Below are 13722 nucleotides of genomic sequence, written 5' to 3'. Positions count from 1 at the left end.
GACCAAGGGTCTGATTCCGTAGAAAGAAGATATATGGGTTGATTTGTGGGGAATACCCATACTGGGAGGAGAGCTGGTCTCGTGGTAGCAAGCATGAATTGTCCCCTTGGCTAAGCAGGGTCTGCCCTGGTTTGCATTTGAATGAGGGACTCCATGTGTGAGCACAGCAAGATCTTCCCCTGGGAAGAGAGCATCTGCCTGCTTGCATGCAGAAGGTGCCAGGCTGTGTAGACAATGCTGAACTAGATGGACCAAGGGCCTGACTCAGTGGAAGGCAGCTTCCTAGTTCCTATCCATAGCTCAGTGGCAGAGCATCTGCTTGGCCTGCAGAAGCTCACAGGTTCAGTCCCTGCTGGAATCTTCAGGTAGGGCAGGGAGAGACACCCCACCACCACCACCTGAAACCCCGGGGAGCTCCATCACTATCTGATCGGAATCTCAGCACTTACATTTGGCAGGCATTCCTCGATGCCACCCTGGGAAAGGCAAACACCAAACCAGAGGGGACCCCCATGACCTCCCTGCACTCAGCCACCAGACCCAAACACTCCTGGATGCAGCTGGGGAAACAGATAGGGCCATTCCAATGTAAACAGAGCCGGACTATTCCATTAGCTGTTCGGAAAGGGCTTGTTTGCTCTCAGATAAACAGCAGTCCAGACAGACTGGCAAGGGCTCAGAGGACGCTGTGGCTTGCCCAGGAATGGATCCTGGCTGGAGAAGGCCCAGAGCTCTGTGCATGCAGAAAGTCCCAGGTTCAATCCCTGGCAGCATCAGCAGGTAAAGCTGGGAAAGAGTCCTGCCTGAAACCTTGGAGAGCTGCGGACCATACTGAGCCGGATGCACCACTGGGCTCATGCGGCAGTACATGTGTATAGACTATGGGGAAGGGGTCACGGCAGGAGATAACCCCATGCATGCTCACCCTGAGCTCCTTGAAAGAAGGGTGGGATATAAAACATGACTGACAATGAGAATCTGCTGACCGTGCCGGAGCTTGTGCCGACAAATGAGATCTGTGTGGCCCTTTTTCCTGGCATGATTCATATGCCTTAATAGCTGTGTTACAGGAAGGAATTAACCGGTGTCCTACCAGGAAAACGAGTGTGCGCACAGCCACTGGTTGCATATTTGAATCAGTGATAACACTAATGTGCAAACGGAGGGAGAGGAAAGAAATATGCTGAGATGGGGCCGCAGCTCAGTGGCAGAGCACCTTCCTTGCACGCAGAAGGCCCTGGGTTCAATCCCCGGCATCTCCTCCAGGAGGGCTGAGGCACTGGAGAGCCGCTGCCAGTCAGAGCAGACGATACTGAGATAAATGGATCAAGGGCTTGACTCAGCAGATGGCAGCTCCGTACGTCTGCATTGCCCAAAACAAAAACCTGGCAAACCCAATGCAGCCTAGCCACCTCTCTCATTTGGGCAGCCTGCCTAGGACTGGGAAACAAGGAGGGCGGGGGGTCCTCCACCCAAGGGCACAATCCATGGCTGGATGGGTTGCAGTGCAAGAGCTCTAGTCAGCGTAAACTGAGATGGAGAGCAGAGAAGCAGACTCCCGAACCTGCCCCATCACCACCCTTGCCTGACTAATGTTCCCGCACCAGTGAGAGCCAATCAGACCCGCTGCCTGCCAACTCAAGAGCCAACAATGGAGACACTCACTCACCTCCAGGGGCCTTGCCCTCTCCTCGGTAGACTGGCCTCAGGAGCTAAAAGATACAAAGCAAGACAGCTAGGGTTACCTTCTCCTCCCTCTAAGACACCCCCCAGGTTTGGAAACATGCACGTGTTTGGGCTAGCCCCCCTCTGCCACCAGAAGGATGGGGCCATGAGGCACCTTTTGAAGTGGGGGCTCTCTTCTGTTTAGCAGAGGGAGAGCAACTGGCCCTATCCGGCCCCTCCAGTGGCTGTGGCTGGGATCTCTCTTCCTGTGTTTCTTTTCAGACTGTGAGCCCCAAGCAGACAGGGAACCATCTTCAGGCCTCCTTGTGCCACACAGTTTGGGACCCACACAACTGGGTCAAGAGGCCCCTTTGAAAGTGATGTCCTATTTAGCAAGGGAAGAGCAACGGCCCCTATTCAGCCCAGCATAGGGTCTCTTTAGTGCAGGAGTTCCCAACTTGTGGAACTCCAGATGTTGCTGAACTACAACTCCCATTATCCCCCGCTACAATTTATAGGAGAACCATGACCCCCTGCTCTAGTGGATGTTGCTGGTGTCGCGTGTATGTGTTTATACTGTGAACCCTGCGGGAAAACAAGGGCATTTCCTTATATTTTTTGCTATGTAAACCACATATTTATGTAAAAAATGACAAGTTTTATAAAGCACTTGAAAACCCACCTCTTCACCCAAGCTTTTTCAGCTTTTGAAATTTCTAATTTTTAATCTGTTTTTGACTTTTAGATTCTCTAAATTGTTTTAAGTTTTTTGTGCATGTTTTAACATCCAACGGCCCAGAGACTAAAGTCTGGGGCGGTGTACAAATTTAACAAACGAACAAACAAATATTGTTGAAAAGTGGCATATACATATTAACAAAGAACGATTAAAAAAAGAGCTAAAAGGCTTTGCAGTCCCCAAGAAGGCTGCAGTGGGGCCAAGCCACCAGCTGCCCACTTTGACACTCAGGTGCTCGTACCTGGCTTCCGGGATTGAGCGGTGCCAGGAGGATGTAGTTCTTGTCCCCGCCAGAGGAGGGCGGTCTGGAGAGCGGGGGCATGGTGCGCTGGGCGACCTTGCCGAGCTCCGTGTAGCGCTCCCAGCCGTTGAGCACCAGCCCGTCATTCCCGTCGTACACGACATGGCAGCTCTGGCGGTGCTCGGGGACCCGTGGCCCCCGCTGCGTGCTGTTCTTCTCCCGCTTGTTGGGTGGCGACTGCAAGTCGTACGTTGATTTGCAAGAGGAGCGGCGGGTGACGCCTTCGGGGCCGGGCTTGACTTGCGGGACGATGCGCCAGACCAGCAGCATGATCTCCCGGGGGCAGTTCCTGAGAGAGACGTCGGTAGGGGAGGTGGGTCAGTTTAAGAGCGGGGAGCAGTCAGGAGCCAGCCAAGCTTTGGCCAGGAGGAGGAAGAGCACACTGCAGCCAAGACCCCGACAAAAGTCCCTAAGAGCCAAAAGACGCAGAGCAACCAGAGCTGGGGAAGGAGAGCTGGCCTTGTGCTGGCAAGCATGGGTCTGCTAAGCAGGGTCTGCCTTGGTTTGCATTTGGATGGGCGACTGCGTGTGAGCACTGAAGGTATCCCCTCTGCGGGATGGGGCGGGGAGTGGGAGAGCATCTGTGGGAGAGCATCTGCTTGCATGCAGGAGGGCCCAGTGGCAATCCCTGGCAGCATCTCCAGGAAAGGCCGAGAGAGACTCTTGCCTGCAACCTTGAAGAGCCGCTGCCAGTCAGTGCAGACAATACTGAGTGACGTGGACCAAGAGCCTGACTTGGTAGAAGGCAGCTTCCTGTGTTCCTAGCTTCTCACCCCTCGTGGAGGAGTTCTGGAGCGGGGAGGCACTTCCCTCCTGAGAGACTCCTGATCAGCGCTCCCTACAGCAAGGATTCACAGCTGTTGTTGACAACGGTTACTCCCCACATCCCCAGTCAAAGGCCACTGCAGCTGGGGATGATGGGAGTCGTAGTCAACATCATCCGGGAATCTCTGTTCCAGGCAGTCCTGCTCCGGACTCATCCTTAGACCCCCCCCATCACTCCTGGGACCCCAGGAGCAGAGGCTATGACATGCCTGAACGGGCAAGCCCTGGAGGTGGAGTGCTTGCCAGGAGCTTTCCCAGGCAGCAGGCTTTACCACAGGCTTTTTGTAAGGCTTTACTGAGAGTTCAAAGTTTCCCCCCCAAAACCAACGCAAAAAGTGGATTTTTTCCTACCCTGGATATAAACGGGGCTACACTTTAACGGGCGATGAAAACCCAGAATTGTGTGTGAAGTGCTCCCCTATAGCTGGCAGGGACTTTGGGGTAAATTTGGCTGGTATGTGAATGCACACCTCTGTTCCGGAGGAGATGCGAGCTAAAAGCCGGGTGTGGAAAAACCCCAGGCTGCTTGGGGCCTGCAGCTGTTGGAGAGAGACCCACCCATCCTTCACCTGACCGAGCAGCACGCCAGTTCTTCTGCACAAGACCTGTATTATTCCCAGCCCTCCTTGCCCCGCAGTTCTAGAGGGCTGAGATCCCGGATCCCCCACTGCCATCCACATGTGCCATAGTCACCGGATTTCATGGGCGAGCTCCACGCATTTCCAGTGCTCCACCGGCTGCTCATTGAGCTGGAGGACGGTGTCCAGTTGTTGCAGACCAGCCTTCTCCGCTGGGCCACCTGCAAGAGGAAAGCAGCAGAGGGCAGGAGAGGAGTTAAGGAAGAGCCACACACTGACTTGAACCATCATTCCGTTTCCCCAGAGAACTCTGGGAATGGTTGTCCTCTTCTGCACCCTTGCCAGACGACAGACTCCAAGGCTACATGGAGAATTGCCTTTTCCAGTCACATAGGATGCTGCCCTATACCGAGTCAGACTCTTGGTCCATCCAGCTCAGTACTGTCTGCACTGACTGGCAGCAGCTCTCCAAGGTTGCAGGCAGGCGTCTCCCCCAGCCCTACCTGGAGGTGCTGGACCACTAGGTAGGGACTCAGTATAAGGCAGCTTCCCATGTTCAAGGTTCTTTAGGGGAAGCTATGATAGTCAAGCAGGCTCAAAACCAATATATGTTGCAGTTTGGCTCTGTCCTTTAAAACCATCAAACAAACTCTAATCACTGACTAGGTAAGACATGCCTGCTAACCCCTGCTAGCCTAACTGAGCAGAGAGGCTCCTTTTAAAGTGGTGGTTCTCTTTATATTAAGCAGGAAGAGAGCCAATAGCCCTATGCAGCGCAGGATAGCATCCCTCCCGTGGCTGTTGCTGGCGTCTCCCTAGACTTCTTTTTAAAGTTGTGAGCCCTTTGGGGATAGGGAACCATCTTGTTTGTTTATTATTTCTCTATGTAAACTGCTTAGGAAACTGTTGTTGAAAAGCAGGATATAAATAGTAGTGGTGTTGCCTGCAGTGCTATCAAGAAAAATCCAAGCACCGGTTGAAAAGAAAAGAGGCCACAGCCCTTTGGGAACTGACACCAACAACCCCTCCACCACCAGACACTCCTTGATCTTACCAGAGTCAACTGCTTGCACCCGGACAGGGGAGTCACAGCAGATGGTGAATCCAAACCCATTCTTTCCACGAGAGATTGTGATCTGAAACCAAACAGGAAAATTCGTCTCTTGGTTAAACAGAAAATGCAGACTGATGTGTGTGCACTGGCAACAGTTTTAACGCTGAACCATTCAGGAAAAGCCAACACCAGAAACTCAGGAACCTGTAACACAGAGCTCATGGGCTGGCAGTTAGTAGCCAAATGGGCTACTGTGGACTAGTTGGCTCAAGCTGCCCTAACTGCATTTTGGAGAGAATTTTTCTCTACCCTTCACACCTAGCGTCAGTAACTTTCCACCAGCCATATTGAGATAGGAAGCTTGAAGGTTAAATTGATCTTATCAAGTCCTTCGTAACCCACACTTGTCACCGCAGGGAAGATGCTCACACCACAGCAGCTATTATTAAGAATGTATTACGTCTTCTTCAGACTGACAAAGGGACTTTCCAAAAATCAAGAGGTCAAAAGGACCATGTTGTAGTTTGGGGTTTTAAGAAGGTACTTGGTGCAAAGATGTTTTGCTTCCATCACTCAGCATCATGGGATGGTGTTGGCTGGTTTTCTTCCAAGCTGGGAACTTGGGAAAACACCCGTATCAGTCTCTAGGCAACAAGTCACAACATCTGAATTAAATGAATTCTCTTACTATGAGAGTTGCTTTAAAAGCCATGAAGATATTACTGTATACTGTATTGGTTTATTTCGGCCCAAGGCCAGCATACATGAAGACATTGAGCCCTTTCTCATAATCCACTGAAAGGGCTTGAGGGCGGGAAGCAGGGAAGGCAGCAGAAGAGAGATCGTAGAGATCACCTTCCCCAAAGGCGATCCTCCAGGAGTTTCTGGGCGTGCTAATTGTGTGCCCACATGACCTGTAGCCACTACAGACAGTACAGAGGTGTGGGGGTCAGGATGCACTGTCCTAGCCCCTGGAAATCCCACAATGCATCCTGAGCACCTGGGTTTGTTGCCAAATTTTGTCCACTTGCAGTAAAGTTGTGGATTTTTAGGTTACATTTTGTTCTACAAAGAACAGGCTGCAAAGATCACAGATTTTAAGGCATTAAAATTAGAATTACATCCAGCCTCTTTGATCAAAACGTCTTTAGGGAGTTACTGGAGGCTTGGGGGCAATCTGAGCTGTTGTTCAACTGGACCTGGCCATGGCTGGTTTTAGGCATGTAGTCTGTTTTGGTGTGAAAATGGATCTGTTCTTTGGTTTGAAGGGTTTTGTTGTTGTATGTGGCTTGGAGTATTTTCTTTGCATAGAAGAGCAACTAATATGTGTTTTTTTCCCCTAGTGAGACAGAGAAAGCAGAACTGGATAACTGATGGGAACAGAGGAAACACCCTGGAATGGGAGGTCATCAAGAGCTCTCCCTCGAGCTAATGACAGAGCACGGCTCCTGGTGGAGTCAAAACACAGCCCGGTTCTCGTAAAGGCCTAGAGATTCCAGAGATGTCCGCCAAGCTTCCTGTTTGAGAAGCAAAAGGGAAAGATCTGCCCTTCTGATTTCTGGGGCAGCCAGCCAGAAGGAAGATCCCCACTGAGAACTCCTGTGGGAACCTCTGAGGTCTGGTCTGAGAAAACGGTCCGTTTAAATGGATGCCACTGAAGCTTCTTTCTGCCTGGCAGCAACAAAAGGCCCCTGGGGCTGCCAGAGAGATCCAAGAGCACATCTTGTGCTCCAAAAAAAAACCAAACCCAGGCAATATGAAGTCAATAGAAACCACCCGTTTCCTTGGATCTGCTTGAGGTGAGGTGGAAGAATGCATGCCTTGGAACATTAAGACCCTTACTGGATCAGGCCCAAGGCCTATCTAGTCCAGCATCCTGTTTCCCCCAGTGGGTGGCCCACCAGATTTTATTTATTTATTTATTTCTCAAATTCGTAGACTGCCCCAAACTTCCGTCTCTGGGCAGTTTACAACAACATACATTAAAATGAAAACTCTGACACGATTTAAAACCACAGTCAAATTTAAAAGCTAGGGTGGGGAAAAAACACACATGACTCTTTAGGGACTTTTTAAAAGTTGTCAGAGACGAAGCCACACAACCAGAAGTTGAAGGCATGTCCTCTCTCTTGCTGCTGCTTCCCCACAACTGGTATTCGGAGGCATCCTGCCTCTGAACATGGAGATAACCAGCCTATAACCATCAGTTTCCGTCCATCTTATTTATTTATTATTTCTCTGTGTAAACCACCCTGAGCCATTTTTGGAAGGGCGGTATAGAAACTGAACAAACAAACAACAAACATTAAGAAAAATGGAGAAAAGTCAACCTGTCTCTTCTTGCAGCACAATCTGATGCTTGTTTACTCAGAAGTAAGTCAATGGAGCTTACTCCCAGTTATGTGTTACTGCTACTACCACCACCACTATTTATATACTACTTTTCAACACAAGTTCTCAAAGCAGTTTACACAGAAAAGCAAATAAACGAGATGGTTCCCTCTCACAATCTAAAAAAGAATCACAAGGCAGACACGGGCAACAGCCACTGGAGGGATGCTGTGTTGGGGTTGCATAGGGCCAGCTTCTCTCCCCTTGCTAATTGTCACTTTGAAAAGGTGACTCCTTGCTCAGTTAGCAGGGGAGATGTGCGGCTCCGAAAGCAGCCCCAAGGAGTCACACAGTGCGATGACCCTGCAGGCACAAAACTATGTGGCAGGGATTCGAACATAAAACCCTGGAACTGGTGAAGAAAGCCACAAGAAAACCTGGTCAAGGGCAGCCTGTTCACACCCCCGTTTTCCAGGTGAGGAACACTGAAGTGGAGAGGCCAGCAGAAGGCCAGCCTTGGGAGAGAATTTTGCTGTTTAAAAGAACGGTCAGTTGTCTCGGCACTCTAATGCCCCCTTTTAGGCCAAACAGCACTGAAACTCGGTGACAGACAAATTCCATGGATTGGGTAAAGCAGCACAGTGAAAACAGCAGCTTTTTCCTGGTTGCTACTATCAAGCTGCTGGGAATCAGAAGCAATTCCTGGTCCACTGCAAATTATCCAGGACTCTCTCAGTAGGCCAACTGGCCTTCTGCCTGCTCTCACCATTGATTACCAGCCAGGTCACACGCTTTGCATGCACAAGGACCCAGGTTCGATCCCCAGCAGCAGCATCTAGTAGGGCTGGGAAAGACCAGTCTGAAACCCTGAAGAGCAGCTGCCAGTCAGAGCAGAGAACACTGAGCACGATGGATCAAGGGTCTGACTCAGTTTGGCAGCTTCCTACTCTCAACGAAATGGAGATGGCTCTCACTCCTTTGCCCAGACAATGAGATTCCCAGGGGCATCTGGCTGGCTGGAAACCATTTAGAAAGTGAAGGAGAAGATGGGTCGTGGTACTGAACCAACAGAGCTCTTCGGAACCACAAACACATCAGCTCAGAGTCACCACAAAATCGAAGCATCCCTCAAGAGCACCGCACAGCTCACGCACCCCGGTTCAAATCTCAGCTTCATGCTCAGCAAGCAGCCCTAAATGAGTAGGGCTCTCTCAGCACCCCCTTCTATCCTTAGTCCCACCTTCCTGGGTTGATTTTGCTCCTATTATTTATTATTGTTTCCGTAGCAATGACTGTTTACAGAGAGCTTCACAAAGATAAGCAGACTGCCTTACAACAATATAACAAGAGTGCTCTGAACACTCAAAAAACCCTGCAGGTCACAAGGAACATAGGAACCTGCCTGATACTGAGTCAGACCCTTGGCCCATCTAGCTCAGTATTGTCCACACAGACTGGCAGCAGCTCTCCCAGGTTGCAGGCACAGGCGTCTCTCCCAGCCCTACCTGGAGATGCCTCCAGGGACTGAACCGGGGACCTTCTGCATGCCAAGCAGAGGCTCCGCCACCGAGCTGCAGCCCCACCTCCAGCTGTGGTTGTTGTTGTTGTTGTTATATCCTTCCCAGAAACCTTTTCCTGCCCTCCCCACAAACAAACCCACACGCCAGCAGGCAGCTTTGATCTGAAGGGTCAGGCCCTCAGCAGATCCTGCAACAAAGCTGGAGACCTCCCCAGCCCCTCTCCAAAATCCTGGCTGTGCCTCCTGTACTCCGTTTACAGCACTGCCCATCAGAGAAGTGGGGTCTCCCCCCCACAGAATGCAGTCCCAGCAGAGAGAAGCGCAGCTCCATCTTTCTAGCAAGCCGGCCCTGCCTGGCCTCCTGTGCCGGCACGCCGCGTCACGCCCCAGAGAGGTGCGCGTCCTCCAACCCCACATGCACGTCCTCTCTTGTGCACACCTGCTCTCGGGCTCAGAGGCACCAACCTGCCGGTAGCGCTGCTCCGAACACACGCGGCACATCCCGCTGAAGCGACTCATGTCCGAGGCCTCGAGGCTTGCAGGGGGCCCATGAAAAATCTCAGTCCGTTCCCCGCTTTCCCCTGGGCACGCAGGAGCAGCGGAGAGACCCCTTGCCTCTCCTGGCAGCCCGAGAGCCGGGAATAAGCCTCGGCGATCCTGGCATGGCCGCCCATGGGAACCTGGCGGCTCAGCAGAAGAATGGCAGGAAGCCACCCCTCACCTCCCAGGCCGCCTTTGCCATGTGCTGTTGGACGATAAGCACGGAGGCTTCCTGAGAACTCCAAGGGACAAGGAAGAGAGGGAGAGTTCAGAGTCAAATTCCTGTCAGCTCTCGAGCGGAGACGGCCTTTGTTCCCGGCTGCATTCTCCCAGGCGCAGGGTCCTTGCCCATATTCTCACAAACACTTGAAGGATGTTGGAGTGGCCTGCACTTCGTTTCTTTCAGAAAAGCAGAGCAGCGGGGGGCGGGGGGGGGATCTTGAGATCGCATTTGCATTCAAGGGGGAGAAGAGAAAGGACTCGCTCTGAGCAGCCCAGGCAAGAATGCAGTTGACCAGAAAACTCTCTCACACACACTCCAGGAGGGGCCACAGCTCAGTGGAAGAGCACTTGCTTTGCATGCAGAAGGTGCCCGGTTTAGTCTCTGACACCTCCAAGATTAAGTAGGGCTGGGAATGGACCCTTCTCTGTCTGAAACCCTGGAGTAGGTCTGGCTGAGGCAATTCCTGCACTTAAAGTCTCTAGAATTGCTTCCAAGAGTTGCCTGGAGATGGATGCTGATCCCCGGAGGCTCCAGGCCAGGGTCCCCTGGAACAGGGGTTCCCAGATGTTGTTGACTACAACTCCCATCATTCCCAGCCAAAGGCCATTGCAGCTGGGGATGATGGGAGTTGTAATCAACAACATCTGGGAACCCTTGTTCCAGGGAACACTCTTCCCAACCTTGGGTCCCCAGATGTTAGACTACAACTCCCATCACCCACTGCCCTGAGTGCCTTAGAGCAAGGGTTCCCAAGCTTGGGTCCCCGGGTGTTGTTGGACTACAACTCACAACCACCCCCACTGGCCTTGGGAATTGTAGTCCAACAAAATCCAGAGACCCAGCTCGGGAACCTTTGGCCTAAGGAGCTCAGTACTGAGTGATGGGAGTTGTAGTCAACAACATCTAGGAAACCCTGTTCCAGGGAACACTGCCCCAAGCCAATCCTGGAGGGCTGGCAACACTACCCTACTGGAAGGCAGTCAGCGAAGCTATTCTTGAAATATTTGTTTGTTTGCTCAGTATATTTGTATACCTCCCCAAACTAATGTCTCTAGGCAGTACACAAGAAACATAAGACAAAGGAGAAATTCAGGTTAAAAAGCTTGGGTGAAAAAATGCATCTTGAGAGTCTTTTTTAAAGCTGTCAGAGATGGGGAGCAGCTGGACCAAACGGGAGGGATCCAGCAAGGACCCTCCTCTCTCCTGCCTAGGGTTTAACATCCATTAATATGACCATTTATTGAGCCACAGGAACACAGGAAGCTGCCTTATACAGAGTCAGATCCTTGGTCCTCCTAATTCAGATTGTCTGCTCTGACTGGCAGCAGCTCTCCCAGGTTTCAGGCAGGCGTCTCTCCCAGCCCTACCTGGAGATGCTGCCAGGGATTGAACCAGGACCCTTCTGCATGCCAAGCAGATGCTCTGCCACTGAGCTACAGCCCCATCCCCAAAGGTGGCATACATGGGTCTCCCATCCAAGCACTAAGACCTGCTTAGTTTCAGCAAGGTGGTTGTATCATGGGATGGCTGAGATGCTCACACTTACCTTGAGCTGCTCCATGCTCTCACGCAATGGGTTCCCCAGCAACGCGGCCGGCTTGGCCAACATCAGCTCTGCAAAGCAAGAGAGAGAAAGGTGTCCAGCCACATGATAGCAAGTCACACCTATCTTCCCCGCCACTGAAACACCCTCATTTATACCCCAGCAGACACAGAAAGGCGGAGCAGCCATTCATAGTGATGGGAGGGAAATGCAAGCCCTGGATTTGGGGATGGCGTGGCCAAGGCTGGCAATGAATACCTCTGTTTTGCTTCAGCTGCTGAGTGGCCACCTTCAGGTGCTTTGTCTGGCCCAGGTCCTCTCCCAGAAGATAGTACCAGCCGCTGATCTCCTGGGACACAAGAAGAAACAGAAGGTAAGAGCTGCAGGACGGAGGCTCCAGGATCATTGGGATCCTGAACTCCCTTTCCACTTGCAGCCAAAGACTTATCCTTAGTTGGGACATTAGCAAAATCCCTATCACAACCACAGGGGATGTGTGTGTGTCTGTGTTGACCCCCAGGCACTGATGAGGAATCCCCGACCTGCATGGCCACATCTCTCTCATCCGCACAGCCATGCCCCAACGGTTTATTGGTCACTTGGGAGCGTGATGGAATGTTAGGTGGCCAGCCTTCTTTCCGTGAGCTTTGGCCTTCCACCTTTAAAATGGGAAGATTTCTGAGCTGCCTGGGACTTCTTGTGAGGACAAGTGACTTTGAAAATTAGAACACAAGAAACAGCCCCGCTGGATCAGGCCAAGGACCCATCTATTATTTATTTATTTGATTTATATACTGCCCTTCTAAAGGTGGCTCAGGGCAGTTTACAATAAAATAAAAAATAATTAAAATTTTAAAAACCCCAACTAAAAGCAGATTAAAATTACAATTAAAACTGGATAACATTAAAACTAAATATCATTTAAAGCCAGGCTAAAAAGATGGGTCTTTTAAGGCATTTTAGTGCACTGGCCAGCCAGGTGCATCTGGGAAGCCCTCAGGTAGTGTCCCCTCTAACAGGGATTCCCAGATGTTGTTGACTACAACTCCCAGAATCCCCAAGCAAAAGTCATTGCAGCTGGGGATTCTGGGAGTTGTAGTCAACATCTGGGAATCCCTGTTAGGAACATAGGAAGCTGCCATATACAGAGTCAGACCATCGATCTGTCTAGCTCAGTATTGTCTAAACATCCTGGCAGCGGCTTCTCTAAGGGTACAGGCAGGAATCTCTCTCTCAGCCCTATCTTGGAGATGCTGCCAGGGAGGGAACTTGGAACCTTCTGCTCTTCCCAGAGCGGCTCCATCCCTTAAGGGGAATATCGAACAGTGCTCACACTGCTAGAGGGAACACAAGCAGGGAAAAGAGGGCAGCCATCTCTTCCTGTCCCTGAGGACAGGAAGTTCCCGAGCACCTGGTGTTCAGGGGCTTGCCACCTCCAATCCTGATGGAAATGGTACCAGACTATCAAGTCTGGTACCACTGATTGCCGTGGTGGATATTACAACATTGCTAATATTTGTATATTATAAGGTATCATCAGCAGAGGGCAGCAGAAGTCCACCAGTCTCCCTGTGCTTTCAAAACAAAGACTGCAAACAGACAAGAGAAACGGGAGGGGGTGGCGTGGAGTTCCCAGGGTCTCACTCCCCTTACTCATATTTGCTTGCAAAAAAAAATCTCCAGATTCAGGCATCTTTGTTTTAATAGTTCTCAGTCACATCTTAAATCTCCTGGCAATCATTTTCATGGGATGATCCTGGCTCTGTGCTTGTGAAAGAAGGAAAACTTTGTTCACTCTGTCCATAGAATGCATAATTTTATAAGCTATGTCCCCGCTGAGTGACCTTCTTTCCAAACTAAAAAAGCCCAAATACTATAGCAAGGTGCTTCAGCCCTCTGTTCCTTTTGCTGGCTCTGCACCTTTTCCAGCTCTGAAACATCCTTTTTGAGAGGCAGCGACTAGAACCATACACAGTCTTACCAAGGTGTCCGCAACATACATTTATTTAAGGCTGGAATAACACTGTGCAGTATCAGTTGCTGCCCTTTAATATTCGCTGGGCCTCAGCTCAAACCACTCTCATTTACCCCGCCATCCCACCTGCTGTCCAGACTGGGAAGCAAGACGCTTTCTCTCTGTGCTGATTCCATTGCTCTGGGGGGGAAATGTCTCACTGTCACTCCCAATCTCTTCTTTCTACCACCCAGCCGTTCAAACACAGAGCTTCCTTCTCCCCAGGACAAGAGCCACAGCTGTGTTGTCAACATAACACAAAGAGCCAGCTGTACCTTGTCTGGACTCAGCAGGGTCTTCACGCCGAAGCTCATGCAGCCAATAAGTTCGCACTGCCTGTGGAGAAACCAGTAACAGCCGTCAGCACCGCTTTTGCTGGGATCGCTGTTC

General features: G+C 51.1%; 1 protein-coding gene and 1 non-coding gene across 7 annotated transcripts in view; both read right to left on the bottom strand.

Annotated features, from left to right (window-relative positions):
- Window positions 1–13722, bottom strand: part of RGS3 (regulator of G protein signaling 3) — a 92308-nt gene that overhangs the window by 59497 nt on the left and 19089 nt on the right. For 5 of the 6 annotated variants that reach the window (XR_008312784.1, XM_053282255.1, XM_053282254.1 and 2 more), the window contains 7 exons: window positions 13608–13668; window positions 11577–11667; window positions 11322–11389; window positions 5163–5244; window positions 4224–4329; window positions 2646–2994; window positions 1670–1712 (listed from right to left, as the gene is read on the bottom strand). Coding sequence is in view for 5 of the 6 variants with exons in the window: in XM_053282255.1 (XP_053138230.1) it covers window positions 1670–1712; window positions 2646–2994; window positions 4224–4329; window positions 5163–5244; window positions 11322–11389; window positions 11577–11667; window positions 13608–13668 (800 nt within the window). In the remaining variant the exon portion in view is untranslated. Of the gene's footprint in view, window positions 1–1669; window positions 1713–2645; window positions 2995–4223; window positions 4330–5162; window positions 5245–9477; window positions 9934–11321; window positions 11390–11576; window positions 11668–13607; window positions 13669–13722 lie in introns of those variants that run through there. The other variant, XM_053282258.1, reaches the window with a different exon arrangement.
- Window positions 11147–11218, bottom strand: TRNAA-GGC (transfer RNA alanine (anticodon GGC)). The gene has a single exon. It is a non-coding gene; the product is annotated as a tRNA-Ala (tRNA).

This window comes from Hemicordylus capensis, chromosome 17 (assembly GCF_027244095.1).
Source record: "Hemicordylus capensis ecotype Gifberg chromosome 17, rHemCap1.1.pri, whole genome shotgun sequence".
In the NCBI taxonomy this organism is placed as follows: domain Eukaryota; kingdom Metazoa; phylum Chordata; class Lepidosauria; order Squamata; family Cordylidae; genus Hemicordylus; species Hemicordylus capensis.
The sequence above is the reverse complement of the archived record's forward strand: the minus strand, read 5'-3'. Positions and strand labels throughout refer to the sequence as shown.